The sequence below is a fragment of the Antechinus flavipes genome, chromosome 1 (genome assembly GCF_016432865.1).
Source record: "Antechinus flavipes isolate AdamAnt ecotype Samford, QLD, Australia chromosome 1, AdamAnt_v2, whole genome shotgun sequence".
Lineage (NCBI taxonomy): Eukaryota > Metazoa > Chordata > Mammalia > Dasyuromorphia > Dasyuridae > Antechinus > Antechinus flavipes.
Window position 1 is genome coordinate 584783574 of NC_067398.1, and position 20691 is coordinate 584804264.

The window sequence follows — 20691 nt, forward strand, 5'->3', positions numbered from 1 at the left end:
TTCCCACATCATTTTAACCAATCTGAGAGGTAAGTAATGGTATCTCAGAGTTGTCTTAATTTGCATTTCTCTGATCAAAAGTAATTTAGCACACCTTTTCATATAACTGGAAGTAGTTTTAATTTCTTCATCTGAAAATTATATTCTTTGACTATTTATCAATTGGAGAATGGCTTGAATTCTTATAAATTAGAGTCAATTCTCTATATTTTTTTAGAAATGATGCCTTTATCAGAACCTTTAAATATAAAAATGTTTCCCCAATTTATTGCCTCTCTTCTAATCTTGTCTGTATTAGTTTTGTTTGTACAAAAACTTTTTAACTTAATATAATCAAAATTATCTATTTTATGATCAATAATGAGTTCCAGTTCTTCTTTGGTCACAAATTCCTTTCTTCTCATGTTCTTCTAATTTGCTTATATCACTCTTTATGTCTAAATCATGAACCCATTTCAACTTTATCTTGGTACATAGTGTTAGATGTGGGTCAATGCCTCGTTTCTGCCATACTAGTTTCCAGTTTTCTCAGCAGTTTTTTTTCAAATATGAGTTCTTAGACAAAATATGTCAGACAATCAGAAAGAAACTATTCAGATAGCATAGAACCATAGACAGTATCACATAAGATTTAGTACCTTCCTTATTAAAGAAGCAGAGGGCTTGGAATATGATATTCCTTTGAGTCAAAAGAACAGCTCATTATATGCACTATCTATCCCATGTATACATAATGTTGGACACACAATATAAGGTAATTTCTAAATCCATGTTGAAATTTGGATAATAAGACATTCTTTGGCAATTTGGTCGTCCCTGTGCTGATGAAGAAGCCAAATTTCTTTTTAAATGATTAAAGCTTTCTTTCAAAGATTTTACAGTGTCTTTAAGGATTAGTACAGTCAGCACAGTGTCAATTAGGAGTATGTAGAGGATGGTTCCATCCATAGAGAATTCCTCCCCAACCAAAATCTAGCACTGGATCTCTTCTATCACTTCCCTGATATTTGCTATCAAAATATCATTGAATAGTTATTTCTGTTCCAACTTCCAAAATTTCAAATATAATTGATGGGAGATAACATCACAATATAGTATTTAAGCTTTTATCTTCTTGTGTGAACTAAAATGATTTTCATAATCAACAAATAATAAGCATAATAGATTTTTGTAGTTTCTACTAGATCTTTTAGAAAATTTTGGCATGTTATAGATGTAATCCACTGTTAGAATCCTAGTGTTAACTCAATGGAATTGATAGAGTGCTTATTGGTTCACACCTTAGACCGAATCCTTACAAGGTGATAAGTTGCTAATACTGATAGAAACAATGCTTGTGTTCACACCTTTAGAGAGCTCATATAAGCAAGAAGCTCTTAGGGCCAGAGAGCACTCTAGGAGGAAGCCCACAAGCCCACTCTCGCAGAAGGAGCATAAATAGAGCTTCAGTGAGCCAGTCAAGTTAGTTTAGCTGAAAAGATTAAGAGGGAAGCATCAAGTCAGTTCAGCAGAAGCCCTCTCTAAGAGGCAAGACAGATCCATTCCAACTTTCACCTTGGTGCTGGCTGGAGACATTCGGAGTTGAGCTAGAAGAGACAGATCCATTCCATTTTCCACCTTTGTGCTGGGTCGAGGCTGAAGAAAGCAGAGGCAGAAGCAAAGGACAAGCTACAAGAGCTCTTGGACCCAAGCAGAGAGAGAGAGGCCTCTAAGCTAACCGGGCCCAAGGAAAGAGATAAGAAATAAACGTTTGAACTTTTATCAGCTGGCTGTATTTGGAGTGATTATTACTTGTAATTGAAACTAAGGCTGCCTCCAGAAAACCTCCCCAAGAAACCTTCTCCCAGACAGAATGATTATATTTTATAAAAAATGAAAAGATGAAATGAAAAAATGAAAAAGAACACCACAATCCACTGTTGAATATTACTTGCAAAATCTAGTTTATTCCCTGTTAAAGCTTCACTGAGGATGTTTTCAATTCATATACTATGTAGATAACTTTTTATGATGATTTTGTATACAAGGTACAGTAGGCATATGGGTTAGTGGTTGTAATGACCGCGTATTTAAAATCAGCTGCTGTTTACATACTCTCCTTCTAGGACTTCTGGCAATCTTTTACAAGTGGTTATTTCTGTTCTCTCAGTCACTTTTTATTGGAATTAGTAAAGTTCTAAAATGGAAGAGTTTGCCTGCATAAGCTTCCCCTTGGTGAAAGTTTTCAAACAGAGACTGGATGACCTCTCATTGGTTATGTTAATATGGAAATTCTTTTGATTTGGATTAGATGGTTGCCAAAATCCCTTCCAACTCTCAAATGTTATTCTTGTCCATTCCATCGTTACCTTCCTTTCTTTTAGAAACTTTTGTATATCAGTCTTCTTATTGACTATTATGTGCCCAGCATTCCTGGAATTGTTGATGAAAGGATTTAATCTTTTGTGTGATAATTGAGGATCAGAGTAAATGGTTCATTCTGCCCCAGAATGTTAGTAGAGCAAATGTGCAGGAATAATGCACCCAACAGAAAAAAAAAAAAGAAAGAAAAACAAACCTAGCCTACTTCTGACCACATGGTTCCCTTTGCAAAGTCACAGTCTGGTATTTCTCCCTTTGAGGCTTATGATTTTCCCAAGGTATCTCGTCTTCCTCTAGGTGTGTTGAATCCTCTGAATATGAGACAGCCTGTTATTATCCCCTTTAATGTTTCCTTCATTTGCATCAATAAGGGATTTTTTCACTGAGAAGTTCCCTACACTGATGAAATTTCAGGACCAAGAATGTTTCCCAAGGCAACCTTTCTTACAGACTGTATGGTTCACAAAGACAGGTTTTGAATCTGTAGTTATATCTTGGATTTTATTTTTTTCTCCTCTGTGGTTCCCCTTTTTACCTGACCAGCTACTAATGTCAATGTCTCTTCATGAGGGATCATTTCAGGAGCTAGTTAGTAATATTTTTTTGCTCTTTACTCCTAGAAGAGATTTGAGCTCTAATCATTTGATTCTGAATTTTTTTTAATTATAAAGCTTCCACATTACTCTAGACTTTGTAAATAGCATTGGAATTTCAACTGGATATTGCCTCAGTGTTACTCCCTGCTCAGTGATCTGGATTATCGTCCCCAATTTATATTCACTTTCAAGGGTTGAGGTTTCCTTAAGGTCCTCTATCAAGGATTCTTATAGATCCTAACACTATATTGCATGAGTCTCACTGATAAATTTACAGCTTAAAATAAAGGTATTTACTATGATAGTATAGGCAGAACATCACCACAATGCATTTGCCCACATGTACATGCACACATACATTTGGAGCACACTTCTCTTTTTCTTATATATATTCAAATTAATTATATCACTTGTTCTTTGAGACTTGGTTGATTCAATACTTTGTATTTCACTGGGAAAAAAAAAATGCCATTTTCCAAGAGTGCACGGACATGCACTCTCTCTTTCACGCTCCCTTGCTCTCTCTTGCTCGCTATCTCATTCTCTCACTCTCACTCACTCTTACTCTCTCTCCTCTCACTCTCTTGTCTGATGCTTTCCTCTAATAAATACTCTTTCATTCTGTCCCATATGAAGAGATGGCTCTTATGCTTGCCAGGGCAAACTTTACTTATACACATGGTCATATCCTATCCATTGTACTTAAAAAGATTTCTTTCTGTTATATACATATATATATATATATATATATATATATATATATCCTCTTACTAATTTTCAACATTTCTGTCTATGTGATGCTACTGTTGATTACACACTCTCATGTCTCCTCCATTCTCATTCATCCTTGTTAGCTATCATGCTCATAGCTAACCTCATTTTTATGACTAAATTCCTGGAGAAGGTCATGCAAAATCACTGTCTTGACTGCTTTTCCTCTCTCTCCTTAGCTCTTTTCAGTATGGTTTCTGATCTCATCATTCAACTGAAACTGCTCTCTCCAAAGTTATCCATATTCTAATTGCCAAATTTAGCAGCCTTTTCTCAGTCCTCATGCTTCTTTACCTCTCTGAAGCTTTTGGCATTGTTGATAACCTTCCACTTGAAACTGTCTTCTCTCTTACTTATATGTTGAATAATTTTCTCCAATTATAGCAAAGTAAATCATCTTTTTATTAAGTGTTGAATCACCTATAAATTGTCTGATTGTATTCCAGTAACAGATCTCAACACTAGGGCACTGCTCTGAATCAGGTCCAGCACAGAACAAATAATTCAATGCTAAAACACTATGAGGACTAAGTAATAAATATATTTATTATTTTATTTAAGAAATATTTTAAGTACTTGCTATGTTCAGGATAATATAGCAGAAAATTTAGAGCATGGAGGAAACTTAAAGATCTTCTGTTCTAATCCCTTCATTTGACAGACAAGATGGAATAAATAGATGGGATTTTGTTGACAGCAAATGTTCTCAGAAATATCTTCAAAATAGATTCCCAAGGGCTCCATAGTTTTTTTTTTTTCACTTTTTTCTAATGATCTCTTTGGGATACAGACCCAGTAGAGACATTGCTGGATCAAAAGGTATGCACAGTTTAATAGCCTTTTGGGCATCATTCCAAATTGGTTGGATCATTGCACAACTTTACCAACAATGCATTTGTATCCTAGTTTTCCCACATTCCCTCCAACATTTATCATTATCTTTTCCTGTCATCTTAGCCAGTGGTACCTAAAAATTGTCTTAATTTGCTTTTCTCTAATCAATAATGATCACAGATTTCTTCTCCAAATATTTAGTTAAGATTAGCCCCTCTTCTCAACACTGATTCATCTTCTTAAGTGTCATCATTATTATATTATAAGAATAACTCGGTTATTAAAGTGGTACAGTTCTAAGGTTATGATTTTATTGTTATCTGTTGTTACAACAATATCATTATGGAAATACTCATATATCTGTTCCACATCATCTAGTATCCTATTTGTTGTCCTGTTTTCATCTCTAAATGCCTTTGCATTTTGCAGCTTCACCACTCTCTATAGGTTCATTTTCTCAGCAGCTTCTTTCTGATTTATTTGTGACTTGAAACTATGCACTTTCTCCTTATCTTTAAGCATTTCTCCCAGTTTGATGTTGACTTTAATTTTTGCCTTAACTAAAAGACATGTTGACAGAACACTTATAGTTCTTCATAAATTAGTTTTGTCAATAAGCAGACATATAGTCGCTATAAAAATATAGTCATTTTCTTCATGTTGCTGTTCAGTGGTAAACATACTTGGCAATTCTGGCTCTCTACTTGCAAACGACATCTTTATAGTGTTACAAGTTTAAGATTTCTGAGTAGTTTACAAGCCTTGTGTGTGTAGTTTTGGGGTTTTTTTTGGACAACATTCAACTTTTATTTTTTGGTCTCATCTTATTAAAGTGACTAGACATCAAGGTGACTGTTGACTTTGGTTTTAGAAGATCTTGCCATGTTCTTTGTAAACATCCTCAATTTCTCCATCTTCAACAATAGATGCTGGCACAAAAACTGTAAATTATCTTCATGATAGCTTCTTTCCATATGGTTATCATAAAAAGCAAATTGAGATGACCAAATGCTCCACAAAATAAGATAAAATTGCCTCTGGGCATTCAGATAAACTAAATGCACCTTTTGAAAATTTATTGACTTTCTTTCCATTTACCTACAGTTTATATTTATGTCCTCTTATTTCACTTATTATTTAATCACTTTTTCCCTTAGAAGAATAATTCCCTGGTTATTGGACATAATTCACACATCCAACAACTAAATTGTGAGTAGATAATCTGAAAACTAAAAACTGAGACCACTACTATGCCACTGTCACTTCAGAAGCAATAGGAAGTAAGACAATATTTGGATCTACTCTGTTTTATCTATTTCATGCATGGCTTTGACCAAACAATAGCAACAAAAACAAATACAAGAAACAGTTAACAATTCTTGAATATCATATTCTGCTTCTTGCTTGGTCCACACTTGAAACCTTTTACCTGATTTGTGCCTGACAGAACTATGTTCTGCTGCTGTCAGTTTCAACATAGTCATCTACCACGGGGAGATAACAGAGGAGAACTTTTGTTGGGGATAAGACAGATTGAAAAATCCAAGCATTTTTAAAATATTAAAATATTTGCCTTATAAAATTGTCACTTTTCACAATTTCTTTGTTCCTCCTACTGTTAGAAATTTAAAGAAATGAGTGTAAAAAGCCAACATTAAATTTTAGAGAGATAGATAACCACATTAGTACAGAAAATATGATTAGGTTACAAATTGAGTAGAGTAGAAGCAGAGATAGTAGAAGGATAGAGAACACCTAGGGTTTATAAGATAGAAAAGCCATCTGGGCATGAAAAAAACATAGTTGCATAGAATCTAGTTTGATCCAGTCCAAATTATGACCCATTCCCAAATATAAAGACCTCAATTTTATAGGTTCCTCGATTTAAAGGAATACTTTGAATATTCTACAGCTTTATTTAAAAATCTATCAAGGAGAAATTAGTCATGTTATTATTTTATATTTAATTTGGCTGAATATAAGATTTAAATGTAAATATGTTTATATAACTATTAATAATTCATAATATAATTGTATTTGGGGAGAAATAAAGGTGTTCTTTTAATCCTTCATTATAAAATTTTATTTGGATTTGATAGTGTGAAACTATTATTCAAATTTCAAATGGATTTCAGTTTCTAAAAGGTATGAAATTTCATCCTTGGAAAAGAAATTAATAATTGGATATGCTATATTTTCTGCTTTTGATCTTAAAAACACCTGTTTCCTTTGACTCTCTGGGGCAGCAAAGTTTAAGAAAGTTTTTTACATTAAATTTGTCACTTGGGCTAAAAAATGATAGAGAAACCATTAAAAATATTCTATTTAAATTCATAAAGTTGTTAAAGAGTCTTTATTTAAAGTGACTTCTTTGCATCATCAATCCTCTTTTTGGATAATATGGCACAGTACTAATGAGGCCAAGGTCATGAGTTCAGTACTGAATTGGATTGGTTAACTTTTCTATCTTTGGCCTTTTAGTATACTTTTGACCCCAGACTCTTATCCTAAGCCAGCTGTCTTGCAGATGTCTGACACTGATCACAAAGGGAAATAATCAAGCAAGTAGGTAAATCTAGGCATATCTGTCAGCAATACTGGAAAGTTAATTCAAAGTACATGTCCTACTAATGGCCAGGTCAATAACGTCATCTTCATCTACAAAAGATCTCATGTTAAGCATGAAATATAACCACCAACAGTTTTTTAGATTTGTTTATTTTATCTTTTAAATCATTTGTTAGACTAATGTAGTTAAATTAGAACATAGTTCCTAAATAGTGGAAAAAAAAGAGCAAAATAAAATCATAAATATTATCAGTGAAGGAACTTTTGAGATCTAGTGCAAAACAGTGTCTGCACATAGTAAATACAAGTTTTTGTTTGTTTAAAACTAAGCCAAAACTAGCCTTTCTACTTGTACAGATAATTTTTCTTTTAGCTAGAATAAATTGATGCATTTATGTTTAGGTTTTAATTTCATTAATATGCAATATTTTACAGTAAATGGAGTTCTCCTCTCTACTCAGTATGTTTCATTCATTTCTCCAGCCCTAGAAAGCATAGCATTACACCAGCAAATAAGTCATTGGGTTTTCACCTTTTTGTTTTCTTGATTTTACTGTTACTGTCCCCCTTTTTCTTCTTTTCTTCCTTTTGTCCTATATTTTAGTTTTTCAGGACCAAGTTATTTATGCCTTTCTAGGTAGTAATTATCTAATCTGATACAGTGAATGTAGTAAAATATAAGTGAGAAAAGGTTATTGCGGCATTATAGTAAACATCATTAGGGAAAAACAAAAATATTTTTCCCTGAGGATTCTCACTACCTTAGGCTTGCTGGTCTTCTCTAACCACCTAGGCAGCTAAATTGTAATTGTGTGATAATGTATAAGAGATTAGCTTATAGAGGCTATCATAGGCAGCACCTCTCTGCTCATTTATGTTTTCTCTGTAACCTCCTTAGTATTGTGAGATAAATGATTACTGATGTCTGATTTTATGTCAGACACAATTTAATCAACTTCACTTATTTGATAAGCATTTGTAAAGTATTCTATTATAGGTCTGCCTTCATGCTAAGCACTAAGGAATTAAAAAAAAGGGAAAAACAACCTCAGCTTGCAAGAAGCTCACATTTTAATGAGGGAGACAACATATAAGTAACTGAACATTCAAGATAGATGGAATGTTGATAAAAACTAATTTAACCAGAAGAGCCTCCTATAGAAGGAGAGACTTGAATTCAGTTTGTTGTTATTGTTATTTTTGTGGGGTTTTTTGTTTGTTTTTGCTGAGGCAGTTGGGGTTAAGTCGCTTGCCTAGAGTCACACAGCTAGGAAGTATTAAGTGTCTGAGGCCGATTTGAACTTAGAGCACCAGCCCTGAAGTCAGGAAGACCTATCTACTGTGCCACCTAGCTGCCTATTGAATTCAGTTTTGAAGGAAGGTAGGGGCAGAGCATTCTAGAAGAAGAGAATACCTATGCAGAGGAATGAAGTGTTAGTTTTTGTTATCTGTAAATAGACCCCATTACAGGATCATAGACTACCTGGAAAAGAGGTAGGTGTAAGAAGCCTTGACAGATAGGAAGAGATCAGTTTATTATGAATTTTAAATGAGTTTTAAAGAGGACTTTATATTTGACTTAGAATAATTGAGTGGGACTAGCATTATTTGAGTAGATTGGTGACATGGTCATATCCACTCTTTAAGAAAATTATCTTAGTAGCTAAATGACAGATGACTTGAAGAGGGAAAGACAAGGCAGAGAGACTAATTAAAATGCTATTACAGTAGACCAGATGACAGGTGATGATGGTCTAGATTAAATTTCTTGCTCTATGAATAGAAAGGGAGAGATACAAGATAAACAATACTTGGGAAAATTTTGGACATGTGGAATGAGTGAGAATGAAGATCAAGAATGACACTGAATTTATGAAAAGCCTGAATTACTGGGAGAATAGTTCAGAGAGGGAAGAGTTTAGGAGGTAAGATAATGAATTCTGTTTTTAACAATTAGAGATTTGAGATGCCCATGGTATAGAGTATCATGAGAATGGGGCCAAGGACAGAACCTTAGGAACATCCACAGTTAGAAGGCATAAATAACATTGATGAATACCAAACAAAGTAACCTTTGGAGCAATTAGACAGCAAATAGAAATGTTATAACAACTTAGTGTTCTGAAGAAGAATTGTTCAACATTGTCATGCTGTAGAAAGACTAAAGAGGATCAAGATTGAGAAAAGGGCAGTCACTTTAACAATTAAGAGCTCATTGATAACTTTGGAGAAGAAATATTCTGTTGAATGATAAGGTTGAAACCTAAATTACTAAGGGTTTAGAAGAGAGTAAAAGGTGAATTTAAGATAACAATTATAGACAGTTTTCTCAAGGAATTTAGGTGAGAAGAGGAGGGGAAAAAAAAGATAAAGGATGAGAAAAGCCAGAAGAGAGGTGATTGGAGTGAATCAAATGAGGATTTTTTTTTTTTTTTTTTTTTTTTTTTTTTAAGGATAGAGGAGACAAACATTCCTTGTTTGAAGAAAAAAGGGAAGAAGCCAGTAGACAGAAAGAGATTAAAGATGAGAGAGTAGGGTTAATAGACATTGATAGATATTAATTTTCTTAAAGTCTTGTTAAGACTTGAACTATATAAGTGAATACATTTTAGTTCTTTACATACAGGGAGTTCCTGAGTTATACCTATTCAGCAGTAAGTAGTAAATAGTTCAGCCTGAATTGTTTCTTACATAAACATAAAAATGGTCTCACCCAGACTAAATCAATTTAAAATGAAAAAAAATAAATAAAGATATAGTTTCCTGTTACAAATGTAAAGTCTTCTTTGGTTGCTTATATCACATTATTGACCAACTCTTGAAGATTTGAATTGATCCTCCTACACCACCTGCTGAACAGTTCAACTAATTTGGTAGAGAAGTTTTCTAAAGGGCAAAGCAATTATAATTATAACTCCTACATTTCAACAAGTAAAGCAGCTTTTTGTGCTCGGGGTAAGGAAGTCATGGTCAGCTTGGCTTATCCCCTTCCTGATTTGAATTACTAGAAGGTTTTCAAAGGCCACAATACGGAGGAGGGAGCAAAGTTCATAAAGCTTGGAATACTGTGATTTTGAAAAAAGAATATTTGAGTTTTATTTCAAGTTTAAAAAAAATGCTTCCAGAAGAAGGGTTTATAATTATTGCAAATAAAAAATATAAGGATTCATTCATTATATTGCATTTTTTTAAAAAAAAATACACACTTCTAATGTTACATATTCTAGTTTTCAGTGTGAACTGATTCTTTTAAGTTTCTTAAAGATTCCAAGTAAAATGTTCCATTAGAAACCATTCTTCAATGATTTTGCTATTTTGCAATCATACCTTATAGCATTCTGGTTGAGAAACAATACAAATGAAATGAAAACATTTTTATCTTAAATAAAATGTTGTACATCATGTTTTTAAATTACTTCAGCACTCTAAGCCTATTTTTAAATTGTAACACTTCTTGCCTGTAGCAGTAAACATTCAAAAAGTTATTAAATGGTTCTCTGCCTTTGGTAACATCAAAGAAAATGCAAGTGTATTTATATTAAAAAGTCCATGTTTAATGTAGTGACTAAAATCAATGAAAAACATATTTTAAAAGTTGAGATTTGATCCACTTATCCAAATAATCCTTCCGATAGTTCTCTGGAAAAAAGTTAGAGATTCCACTTAAGTCATATTATGATTTTTATACATGCATGTAACCTTGAAAAAATGTACTATTTGAAGTACCCTATGTTTGAATTTCTTTTCCTTTGAGGTATTTTAATGTTGAGCATCTATAACTTTTGGTGAGAGGTTTTATGATATTCCAGTTTACTACAAGAATCAGGAAGATTTTAATAAAATATACTATAAAAAGAGAAACACACCAAAAAAATACACAAGCATGTTACATTTAATTAAATTATACTAATTTTAAAGTGTTATAATGTCCTTTTCTGAAAAGTATATATGTCTTGCCTCCCAAAAAAAGAAAGAAAGAAAATTAGTGGCTAAAATTTACTTTAGTAGGAAGAAAGGAAGGATTTTATGATCTAATTCTAAGTATTAAGAATAATAGTAACAATCAACCTTTATATAATATTTTAAGATTTATAAAGTGCTTTACATACGTTATTTAACCTTTACATGAAATCTTTAAGGTAGGTGTTACCTATTACTATTCCCATTTTACAGATTAAGAAACTAAAGGACTAAAAGGTTAAGTGATTAAAAATCCTTTACAGTCTCTCCACTCTTAGCTTTCTATTTTGATTATACATTATTCCTCATCATGCACTCTATGCTATCATATGTGAACCTTTGTTGTATCTCATGCATGGCATCTCATAATATGCCTCCATGCTTTTTTGCAAGCTGTCCCCCATTCCTGAAATGTTCTCCCTTTCCACCACTGGCTCCCTTTAACACTCAGTTGTTAATGTCACCTCCTTCAGTGGACCTTTCTGATTCCTTCCACTTGTTATCTTTCTTCTCCTTGCTTCCTCCTCTTCCCCTGAAAAAAAAGCCTTGTTTTTATTTTGTATAGATCTTGTTTGTTAGATTCCTGGAGGTTAGACATAGAATATCTGGACAGACATAGAGTAAGCTATATCCCTCTCACTTTAAGTCTCAGGAGAAGATAAGCTTTTTGAAGGCTGCTACTAGAACCATGTTGGGATTCAGAGTACTTGGCACATAGGAGGTGCTTAATAACTTAATGGTTGTTAGGATGATTTGTATGCTGCTATAATAATGAATATAAAACAATTATCTTGCTTAGGTAGGTATATCAGGACATATTATTTTCTGTACTTTTAAAGTTCCATTAGATACATGCTGAAATTCCTTTCTGTCATGCCTGAATATTAAGAAAGTTAATTTTAGTAGAATTTGTTCACAATGGGGAAGGAAAGGAAAATGATTATATACAAGAAATAATAGTGTAAGATAATTAGAGAGGATTTCAAGATAAGTCTGTGTCACTTGGATAAAAGGGGAGTGCCACGCAGTGCAGGATATGTCTGGACAAGCCAGCAGGAAGCTCTTAGCCACAGTATAGATTGAAACCAAAGCTCCATGGTTCTTGTTCAGCAATCCAGTGGCATAGTAGGCCAACTGTGAAACCTCCATCCCCAGTACACCAGGCAGATTGCCAGCCTCAGAACCCAGAGTCCAAAAGGTGCTACTAGATCAGGCCCCCCTTGCACAGTAGGCAAATTGCCAGACCCAGAGGTCCCAGGGCAGATACCATTGACTAGATTCCTGGCCTACAGTGTAAGAAGGTTGGCACAGTGCCCCTTGTATGCCAGGAACAGAACTCAACTTTTTTAAAATGAGCAAAAGGAAAAAAAAAAAAAACTCTAACCATAGAAAGCTACTGTGGTAACAGGGAAGATCAAAACATGCTCTCTTTTAGGTTTCAGGTCCTAAAAGTTCTCTTGGAAGAGTTCAAAAAGGATTTTAAAAATCAAGTAAGAGAAGTAGAAAAAATGGGAAAAGAAATGAGAATTATGAAAAAAGAAAACGAAGCACAAACAAAACCAATTCAGTCAAGATTAGAAGGGAAGCAGAAAGCGGGGGAAAAGAGGAATTTTATAGCCAGTGTTTCTGATAAAGACTTCCTTTCTAAAATATATTCAGAACTGACTCAAATTTACAAGAATACAAGCCATTCCCCAACTGATAAATGTTCAAAGAATATGAAAAGATAATTTCTGAGGCTAAGATGACAGGAACAGATAATGACATATGCTAGAGAGAATATGGGGAAACTGGGACACTAAATGCATTGTTGGTGGAGTTGTGAAATAATCCAACCATTCTGGAGAGCAATTTGGAACTATGCATACACTTTCATCCAGCATTGTCTCTACTGGATCATTTTCCAAAGAAATCATAAATGATGGAAAACCACATGAATAAGTAATGGTATGTGAAGGTAATGAAATATTATTATTCTATAAGAAATGATGAGCAGACTGATTTCAGAAAAGCCTGAAAAGACTTACATGAACTGTTGCTGAGTGAAGTGAGCAGACCCAAGAAAACATTCTACACAATAGCAACAAGATTATGTGATGATCAACTGATAGACTTGGCTTTTCTCAACAATTCAGTGATTCAAGGTAATTCCAGTAGATTTGGAATGGAAAATGCCATCCGCATCCAGAGAGAGGACTATTGAGACTGAATATGGATTAAAGCATAATATTTTCACCTTTTGTTTGTTTCTTGTGGTTTTTTTCCTCTTTTGGTCTGACTTTTCTTGCACAACATGACAAACATGGAAATATCTTTTAAAAGACTTGCATATATTTAACCACTATCAGATTTCTTGCATCTTGAGGAAGGAGGAGAAGTAAGAAAGGTAGAGAGAAAATTTTGTAACACAGTCTTACAAAAATGAATGTTGAAAACTATCTTCACATGTATTTGAAAAATAAAATACTATTAAAAAATTTTAAATGTCAAATTGGGTAAATGGAAAAATGTTGGAATCCTTACTAACTGCTAAGTAATTAGAGTTGATCTAATCTTACAAGAAGTTGTTTTGGCCAGAACCTGAAACAAGGTACTAAGTAGAACTAATTAAGACAAGGCTTGTGTTCACACCTTTACTCACTGGAGTCCACAAGTATGCTAGCTTCACAAAGTACACTTTCTACACCTCCCTTAAAGCTCATTGGGCCAGAGAACACTATGGGAGAAAACCCATAATCCCATTCTCTCAGAAGAGGCAGATAAAAGGCCAGCGATGAGGGATCTATGGCAGAATACATTTTTTCCTCTTGGCTGGCTGATCACGCTGGACTCGAGAGGAACGACTCTGGTGCAGAGAACACTTTGACGGATTTCAGTGGAGCTACGCCAGAAGCCCTCTCTCCGCGGCAAGTTGGTGGCTGGGCTCCCCAGAAGGAGATAAGAGAGACCTTCCATCTCTGTCTTGGTTGGAGGCAGAAGAAAGCAGAGGCAGAGGCTGAAGGACAGAACCTTTGGATTTGGAGACATCCGAAGGGCTCCAAACCTCTAAATCGGCTGTGCCTTGAGAAGAACAAATTCCAACATTTGAACTCTAACAGAAAAAGAGGCACAAAATCTAACTGAAGAAAATAATTCCTTAAAAATTAGGATTTAACAGGGGAAGCTAATGGTTCTATGAAATATCAAGAATCAATAAAACCAAAACAATGAGAAAATAGAATAAAATGTAAAGTATCTCATTGAAAAGCAACTGACCTGAAATATAGTATCCAAGAGAAAATATTTAAGAATTATTGACCTACTGACCCTGCATAATAATAAAAAAAAAGGCACCTGGGATTATTCAAGAAAATAATCAAAGAAAACTACCATGATATTCTAGAACCAGAATATGAAAATGTCATTGAAATATACTAATCACCTCCTGAAAGAGATTTCCAACATAAAAACTCTCAGGGATGTTTGTAGGCAAATTCCAGAACTATCAGATGAAGGGGGAAAAAATGTCAGCAGTCAGAAAGAAAAATATTAAATCAGGATTACACAGGATTTAGTAATTTCTACATTAAAGTATTAGAGGATTTAGAATATGGTACTCCAGAATATGATAATCCAAGGGGCTTAGATTACAAAGAAGAATGAACTATCCAGTAAAAAATTGAGCATAATCTTTTAGGTGAAAAAAATGGACATTCAACTACATGCCTCTTAGATTGACTAATCTGATAGGAAATGTTGGAGGGGATGTGGGAGAACTGGAATAGTAATACATTATTGGTGGAATTGTGAACTGATCCAACCATTCTTGAGAACAATCTGGAATTATGCCCAAAAGGTGATCAAACTGTATATATCCTTTGAGCCAACGGTGTCTCTTCTGGGCCTGTATCCCAAAGAGATCATAAAAAAGGGGAAAGGACCTATGTGTGCAAAAATGTTTGTAGCAGCTCTTTTTGTAGTGGTAAGGAAATGGAAATTGAGTAGATACCCATCAGTTAGAGAATGGCTAAATTATGGTATATGAAGGTAATGGAATATTATTTTGGCTCTTTTCAACATTAAAATGATTCAGGCCAATTCCAATGATCTTGTAATAAAGAGAGTCATCTGCACCCAGAGAGAGGACTGTGGAAACTGAGTGTGGTTCACAACATAAAAGTTTCACCTTTGTTGTTGTTCTTATTTGCTTGCTTTTTGTTTTTTCTCATTTTTTTCTCTCATTTTCTCATGTTTTTTATCATTTTTTGATCTCATTTTTCTATTGCAGCATGATCATTGTGGAAATATTTATAGAAGAATTGCACATGCTTAAAATATGTCAGATTACTTTTTGGCTAGGGAAGAGGGTGGGGAAAAGGCAGGAAGACATGTGGTAAAAGGCTGGAGCAGAATATATTATGCTTCAGCTGAAGTTAAAAAAAAAAAAAAAAAAAAAGCAGGGGTAGCAATTGATCTCCAACAAAGCAAAAGCAAAAATACATCTAATTAAAGAGACAAAGAAGAAAGATGCATCTTGCTAAAAGGTACCATAGATAATGGAGAAATATCAATACTAAACATATGTATCCAAATTCTTAGAGGTAAAGTTAAAATTGCAAAAATGGTAGTTTTGCTGTGGAAAATCTCAACATCCTTCTCTTGGAACTAGACAAATCTAAGCACAAAATTAAAAAGAAAGAAGTTAAGGAAGTAAATAGAATTTTTGAAAAATTAGATATGCTAGATCAGTGGAGAAAATTGAAGGGGATAGAGAGGAATATACTTTTTTCTTAGTGATATATGGCAGCTACACAAAAGTTGACCATGTATTAGAGCATAAAAACCTCAAAATCAAATGCAGAAAGGTGGAAATATCAAATGCATCTTTTTTACTTCATGATAATGGTTTTTAAAATGACATGTAACAAACAGCTATGGAAAGAGAAATTATAAATTAATTGAAAATTAAATAATATAACCCTAAAGAAGGAGTGGGTCAAAGAAGGAATCATGTAAACAATAATTTCATCAAAGAGAATAACAATAATGAAGCAATATGCCAAAAGTTATGGAATATAGTAAAAATAGTTTTTAAGGAGAATTTTATATCTCTGAATGTTTACATGAATAAAATAGAAAAGGAGCAGATCAGTGAATTGGGCATGCCATTTAAAAAATTAGAAAAAAGAATTAAAAATCTGCAATTGAGCACCAGAATAGAAATTTTGAAAATTGAAGAGATTATTTTATTTTTGTGTAGCCTCTCCATATGCCAAGGGAAATATAAAGTCTGATGTTAATGCCTGCCTAGGTTGCTTTGTTTGTCTTTTACTATAACTCTAATTATATTTCCAAGCATTCTTTTTCTTCTTTTAGATGGATTTCCTAAATGTTTCAATTCACCTTGAAAACATATATATATATAAAATCTATTTAAAATGGAGAAACTATTAGTTTAAAATAAATAAATGTGATTTTCATAGCTGATGTCTTGCGGGAATAAGATAGGCCATCATGTGATGGAATATTGATTGTCAGCATTATGTTAACATATAAAAGCAAAAACTTATTGATATATAAGACTGTTGAGCCTCATGGTCTAATGATAAAAAGAAGACCTCTGTCAAGTTTCTCTAGATTTATGTAAAACAAAATATAAGCAGTATAGGAATGAAAATTTTTTTAGGAAAATAAATGGATTCTGTGGTAAATAATACCATGATTCCAATGAGTTTCCATGCTAAAGTAAATTGATTTATTAATGAGTATTCAGAAAGATATTTTATTTGAAAATTTGTCATAGGGAAGAACCTGAATTTCATAAGCAGTGAGAATACTCACCCATATTTCAATGAAAAGCAGCCCTAATTATTTTGAAATTATTGTACCAGGCCTGCTTGCCTATAGGTTATCATTCCCCAAAACTGTGAGTGGATTGTAAATCCAACAATAGCTTTTTTTGAGAGAACTGAATAGACCCATGGCACTTAACTCTTTCTAGGTCTAAGTTTCCACTCCATAAAATAAGTACATTGAATTAAATTTATCTCATAGATCCTCCTAATTCTCATGTTCTTTGAGGATAACACCTCAAAATTTCCTTTTAACTCAATATTCTGTGTTATTAAATTTTGAATTTACTTTTCAAGCAATAAAACTTCATTCGGCAATGTTATTGTATGTGTGATTCCAGGTCAACAATAATATTTCTCATTATGATCTTAAAATATAAAAAGATTATATTCTATGCTCATACATCATTTTAAAATATCTTTTCCATTATTTTCTTTCCTACTAATGCAAAAAAATTGTTGGTCCTAAACTAGTTGTGTAAATTCTCCAGAAACTACTGTTGTGGAACTGTGGATATATTAGGTTGGAAAGACAAGTGTTCAGTATAGGAGGAAAAATGTACCAGCTTTTAAAAAATTCTTGTTATTTGTTTTAAAACTAACATGCCTATAGTTTTTTACAATAAAGATTTGCTAAACTTTATATTCTAGAAACTTATAAATATATTTATATTTACCATGAATTATTTTTAAAGATAATGACAAATGTCTTTTTTCAGTCTTCATATATATATATATTCATTGATAATGGAATCAGATTTGCTTAGTGTATGTATTATTTCTATTTGACTATAAATCAATGAATTCTTTTCTAGTTCTAAAATTTTATGATGTGATTACTTGAAACTACTTCATAAAACACTTACTTGGAACAAAGACATACAATTTTAGCTTTACTAAGTCTTCAATAATATTGGGAATGTAATCCCTTATTGAAAATACCAATAAAACAACAGACTATCAATTATGTAAAAAGGATAAATTTAACTTAAAAGGGGACAAGATTTTAAAAGGAAATATATCTCTAGTCTTCCCTTCTCTCCTTATTCTCACTAAATCTACTTGGAATTCAAATATTTCTTGAGACATCTCTAATTTTTCTAGCCTTGTGTAATTTTGGTTCTAGAATAGCTTGGCTTTTAAGTTCCCTTTAAATATTGTTGGTGCTAGTAGTGATGATAATAATTAATAGTAATAACTGACATTTTGTAGCACTTTAAAATTTGCATATGTTAACTGCCTTATCAAAGTTGAGTGTTTCTTCAAAGATATGGATGGATCTGCAAAAAACCCTTTCCAACTATATTGGTAAAGCATCCAAAGTACTAAGTACAATAACAGAACAGCAATATTAGCCTTAAAAGTGAAAGGCATGGGCAACTATGTGACACAGTGGATAGCGCACCTCAGGAGGACCTGAGGTCAAATCTGTTCTCAAACACTTAACACTTCCTAGCTGTGTGACCCTGCGCAAGTTACTTAACCCCAATTGCTTCAGCAAAAAAAAAAAAAAAAGAAAAGAAAAAAAAATGTGAAAGACATTATTTATTAGCATTACACACAATTTTCAGGCACACCAAAATGCCTACTTAAATCATAAAATATCTATTAATTTTTATATTAATATCATAAAAGTGATTCATTAAACTTGAGCATCAGTAAATAAAGAAATTAATATTGTAGCAATCATAGTATACAGAAACATACATGGAATGATGGCATGTTTGATTTTAGTTCATATGTTTTCCCTTTGCTTTTTAGGAGAGCATTGAATTTAGGAATTCTTCGAGATCCTGGATCGGAAGTTGAAGACAGACAATACCAAATAGACTTACAGTCAATCAATATTGGTACTGCTCAGTGGGATCAGCTAAAACCAGAGAAGGAGAGTAGCAAAGCAGGGTTGCTACCAGAAAATGAAAGAAATTCTCAAAATCCAGCACTTGAATGGAATATGGCTAGCAGGTAGGAAATGATGGGAAAAAATTCTACACCTTCTAATATTTCATACCCTACCTTCCTGATTTTCCCCTACTCTCAAAACCCACATCCCACTAACCCACAAGCAGTGAAAAATACAATTGTTAGTATTTCTAAACCAAGTGTTTTCATATTTCTTCTATATTCCATTATAAACATGAAATCAAATTTTGAACTGGAACCTATGGTTTTGCTTAGAAAAATTATTCCTATCAGTATTACACTGTGATTATTATAAATTTAAATTTGAATCAGCATTTCCTTAAGAGCTTTCTTTTGATCAACATACCATTTTCTGAGAAGTGAACACAAGACTGAAAAGAAGCTTTCACATTTTTAATTGACCATGTAGAATTCAGCCATAGAATGTCTTTGTTGTTGTTCTTATGTTATATTTTAATCTATCTCTGTCTATAATAGGGAAAAAAGACCAGTAGCAACTTTTATATGAAGTATGTTTAAGCTAAAAGAGCAAGAACGTAAGAATTTCTGATCCTGGGCAGTTTTGTTTTGGTTTTTTTTCCCTATCCCTAAATGAAAGCAGCTATACTTTCAGAGGATGGTGTTTTTAATTGATTAGGCTTAAATGTGTATCATAAGATGTGCAGAAAGCATCTTCCACTTGAGATATAGGTAGAAAGAGAAAAATAATATGCATTAAAAGTGTCTGTGCAATAAGTAACATGGTACAATGTGACCTTATGTAGACTGTGATTAATGGAACTCCTCACACCTTGCAGCCTTCAGTGATCTTATTCATAGTTTTTTATTTCTCATGTCTACTTGAGTTTGTTACAACTGCTCTAGGCAACTATAAAACTATAAGCCACAGAGAACCTACTGATCTGACTTAGTAGGGATTTCTTCATCTGGCTGTTCTGAATAATATCTAAATCATTATTGCTTCTATCTTGTCCTGTCCTACTTAAGGTAACTTTGGTTGCCTGTGTTACTATGTAAAAGTCTCTTTCTTTTTTAATTTTACTCTAATAGCATATTATTTTTCCAATTATGTGTAAATATGATTTTTCACTTCCATTTTTGTAAGATTTTGAGTAACAAGGATTTTGTTTGTTTGTTTGTTTTTTCTCCTTCTGTCTCTTTCTTGCCTTCCCACTCCCTGGTGCTAGCAAGCAGTCTGATATAGGTTGTACATGTTTTCATTTTTAATACATTTCTACATGAGTTTTGTTGGGAAAGAAAAATAAGAACAAAAGGGAAAAATCATGAGAAAAAAAAAACAAAAGAAAAAAAGTTTAAAATAGCTATATTTTGTTCCACATTCAGTCTTCATATTTTTCTCATTGGATGCGGATGGCATTTTTCATCCAAAGTTTATTGGAATTGTCTGGGATCACAGAATTGATGAGAAAAATTAAGTCTATCACAGTTGTATAAAAATCTCTTACTGCATGATAAGAGGAGTTCAGTATATCAATGACATCACAGATGAAGTCCCTATCTCTGTATCTTGTATATTTTCATTAAGCTGCCCTACCATACTTGGATGAAATATCATTCTGAAACTACCTAAAACACTTTGGAACCTCTGAAACTAGATTCCCTTTAACTGAGTCATGTTCTGACAGCATCATTAGCTGATAGGTGCTTGTAAACTGTTTTAAACAAAATGAACTGACTGCATAGATTATCTTGTCACTTTATCCTTCTCCTTCATATTTTATGTTTGGTTTTTTTTTTTGTTTGTTTTTATTACATTTTCACTTCCCAATAATCACACCATGTAGAGCCTTCTCTTATAGCAAAGTATAATAATTAGGGAAAAAAAA

General features: G+C 33.0%; 1 protein-coding gene across 2 annotated transcripts in view; it reads left to right on the forward strand.

The window, feature by feature from the left end:
- Positions 1–20691, forward strand: part of VPS13B (vacuolar protein sorting 13 homolog B) — a 1012351-nt gene that overhangs the window by 629809 nt on the left and 361851 nt on the right. For both annotated transcript variants that reach the window (XM_051970918.1, XM_051970917.1), the window contains one exon: positions 18683–18886. In XM_051970918.1, the coding sequence (XP_051826878.1) occupies positions 18683–18886 (204 nt within the window). The remainder of the gene's footprint in view (positions 1–18682; positions 18887–20691) is intronic.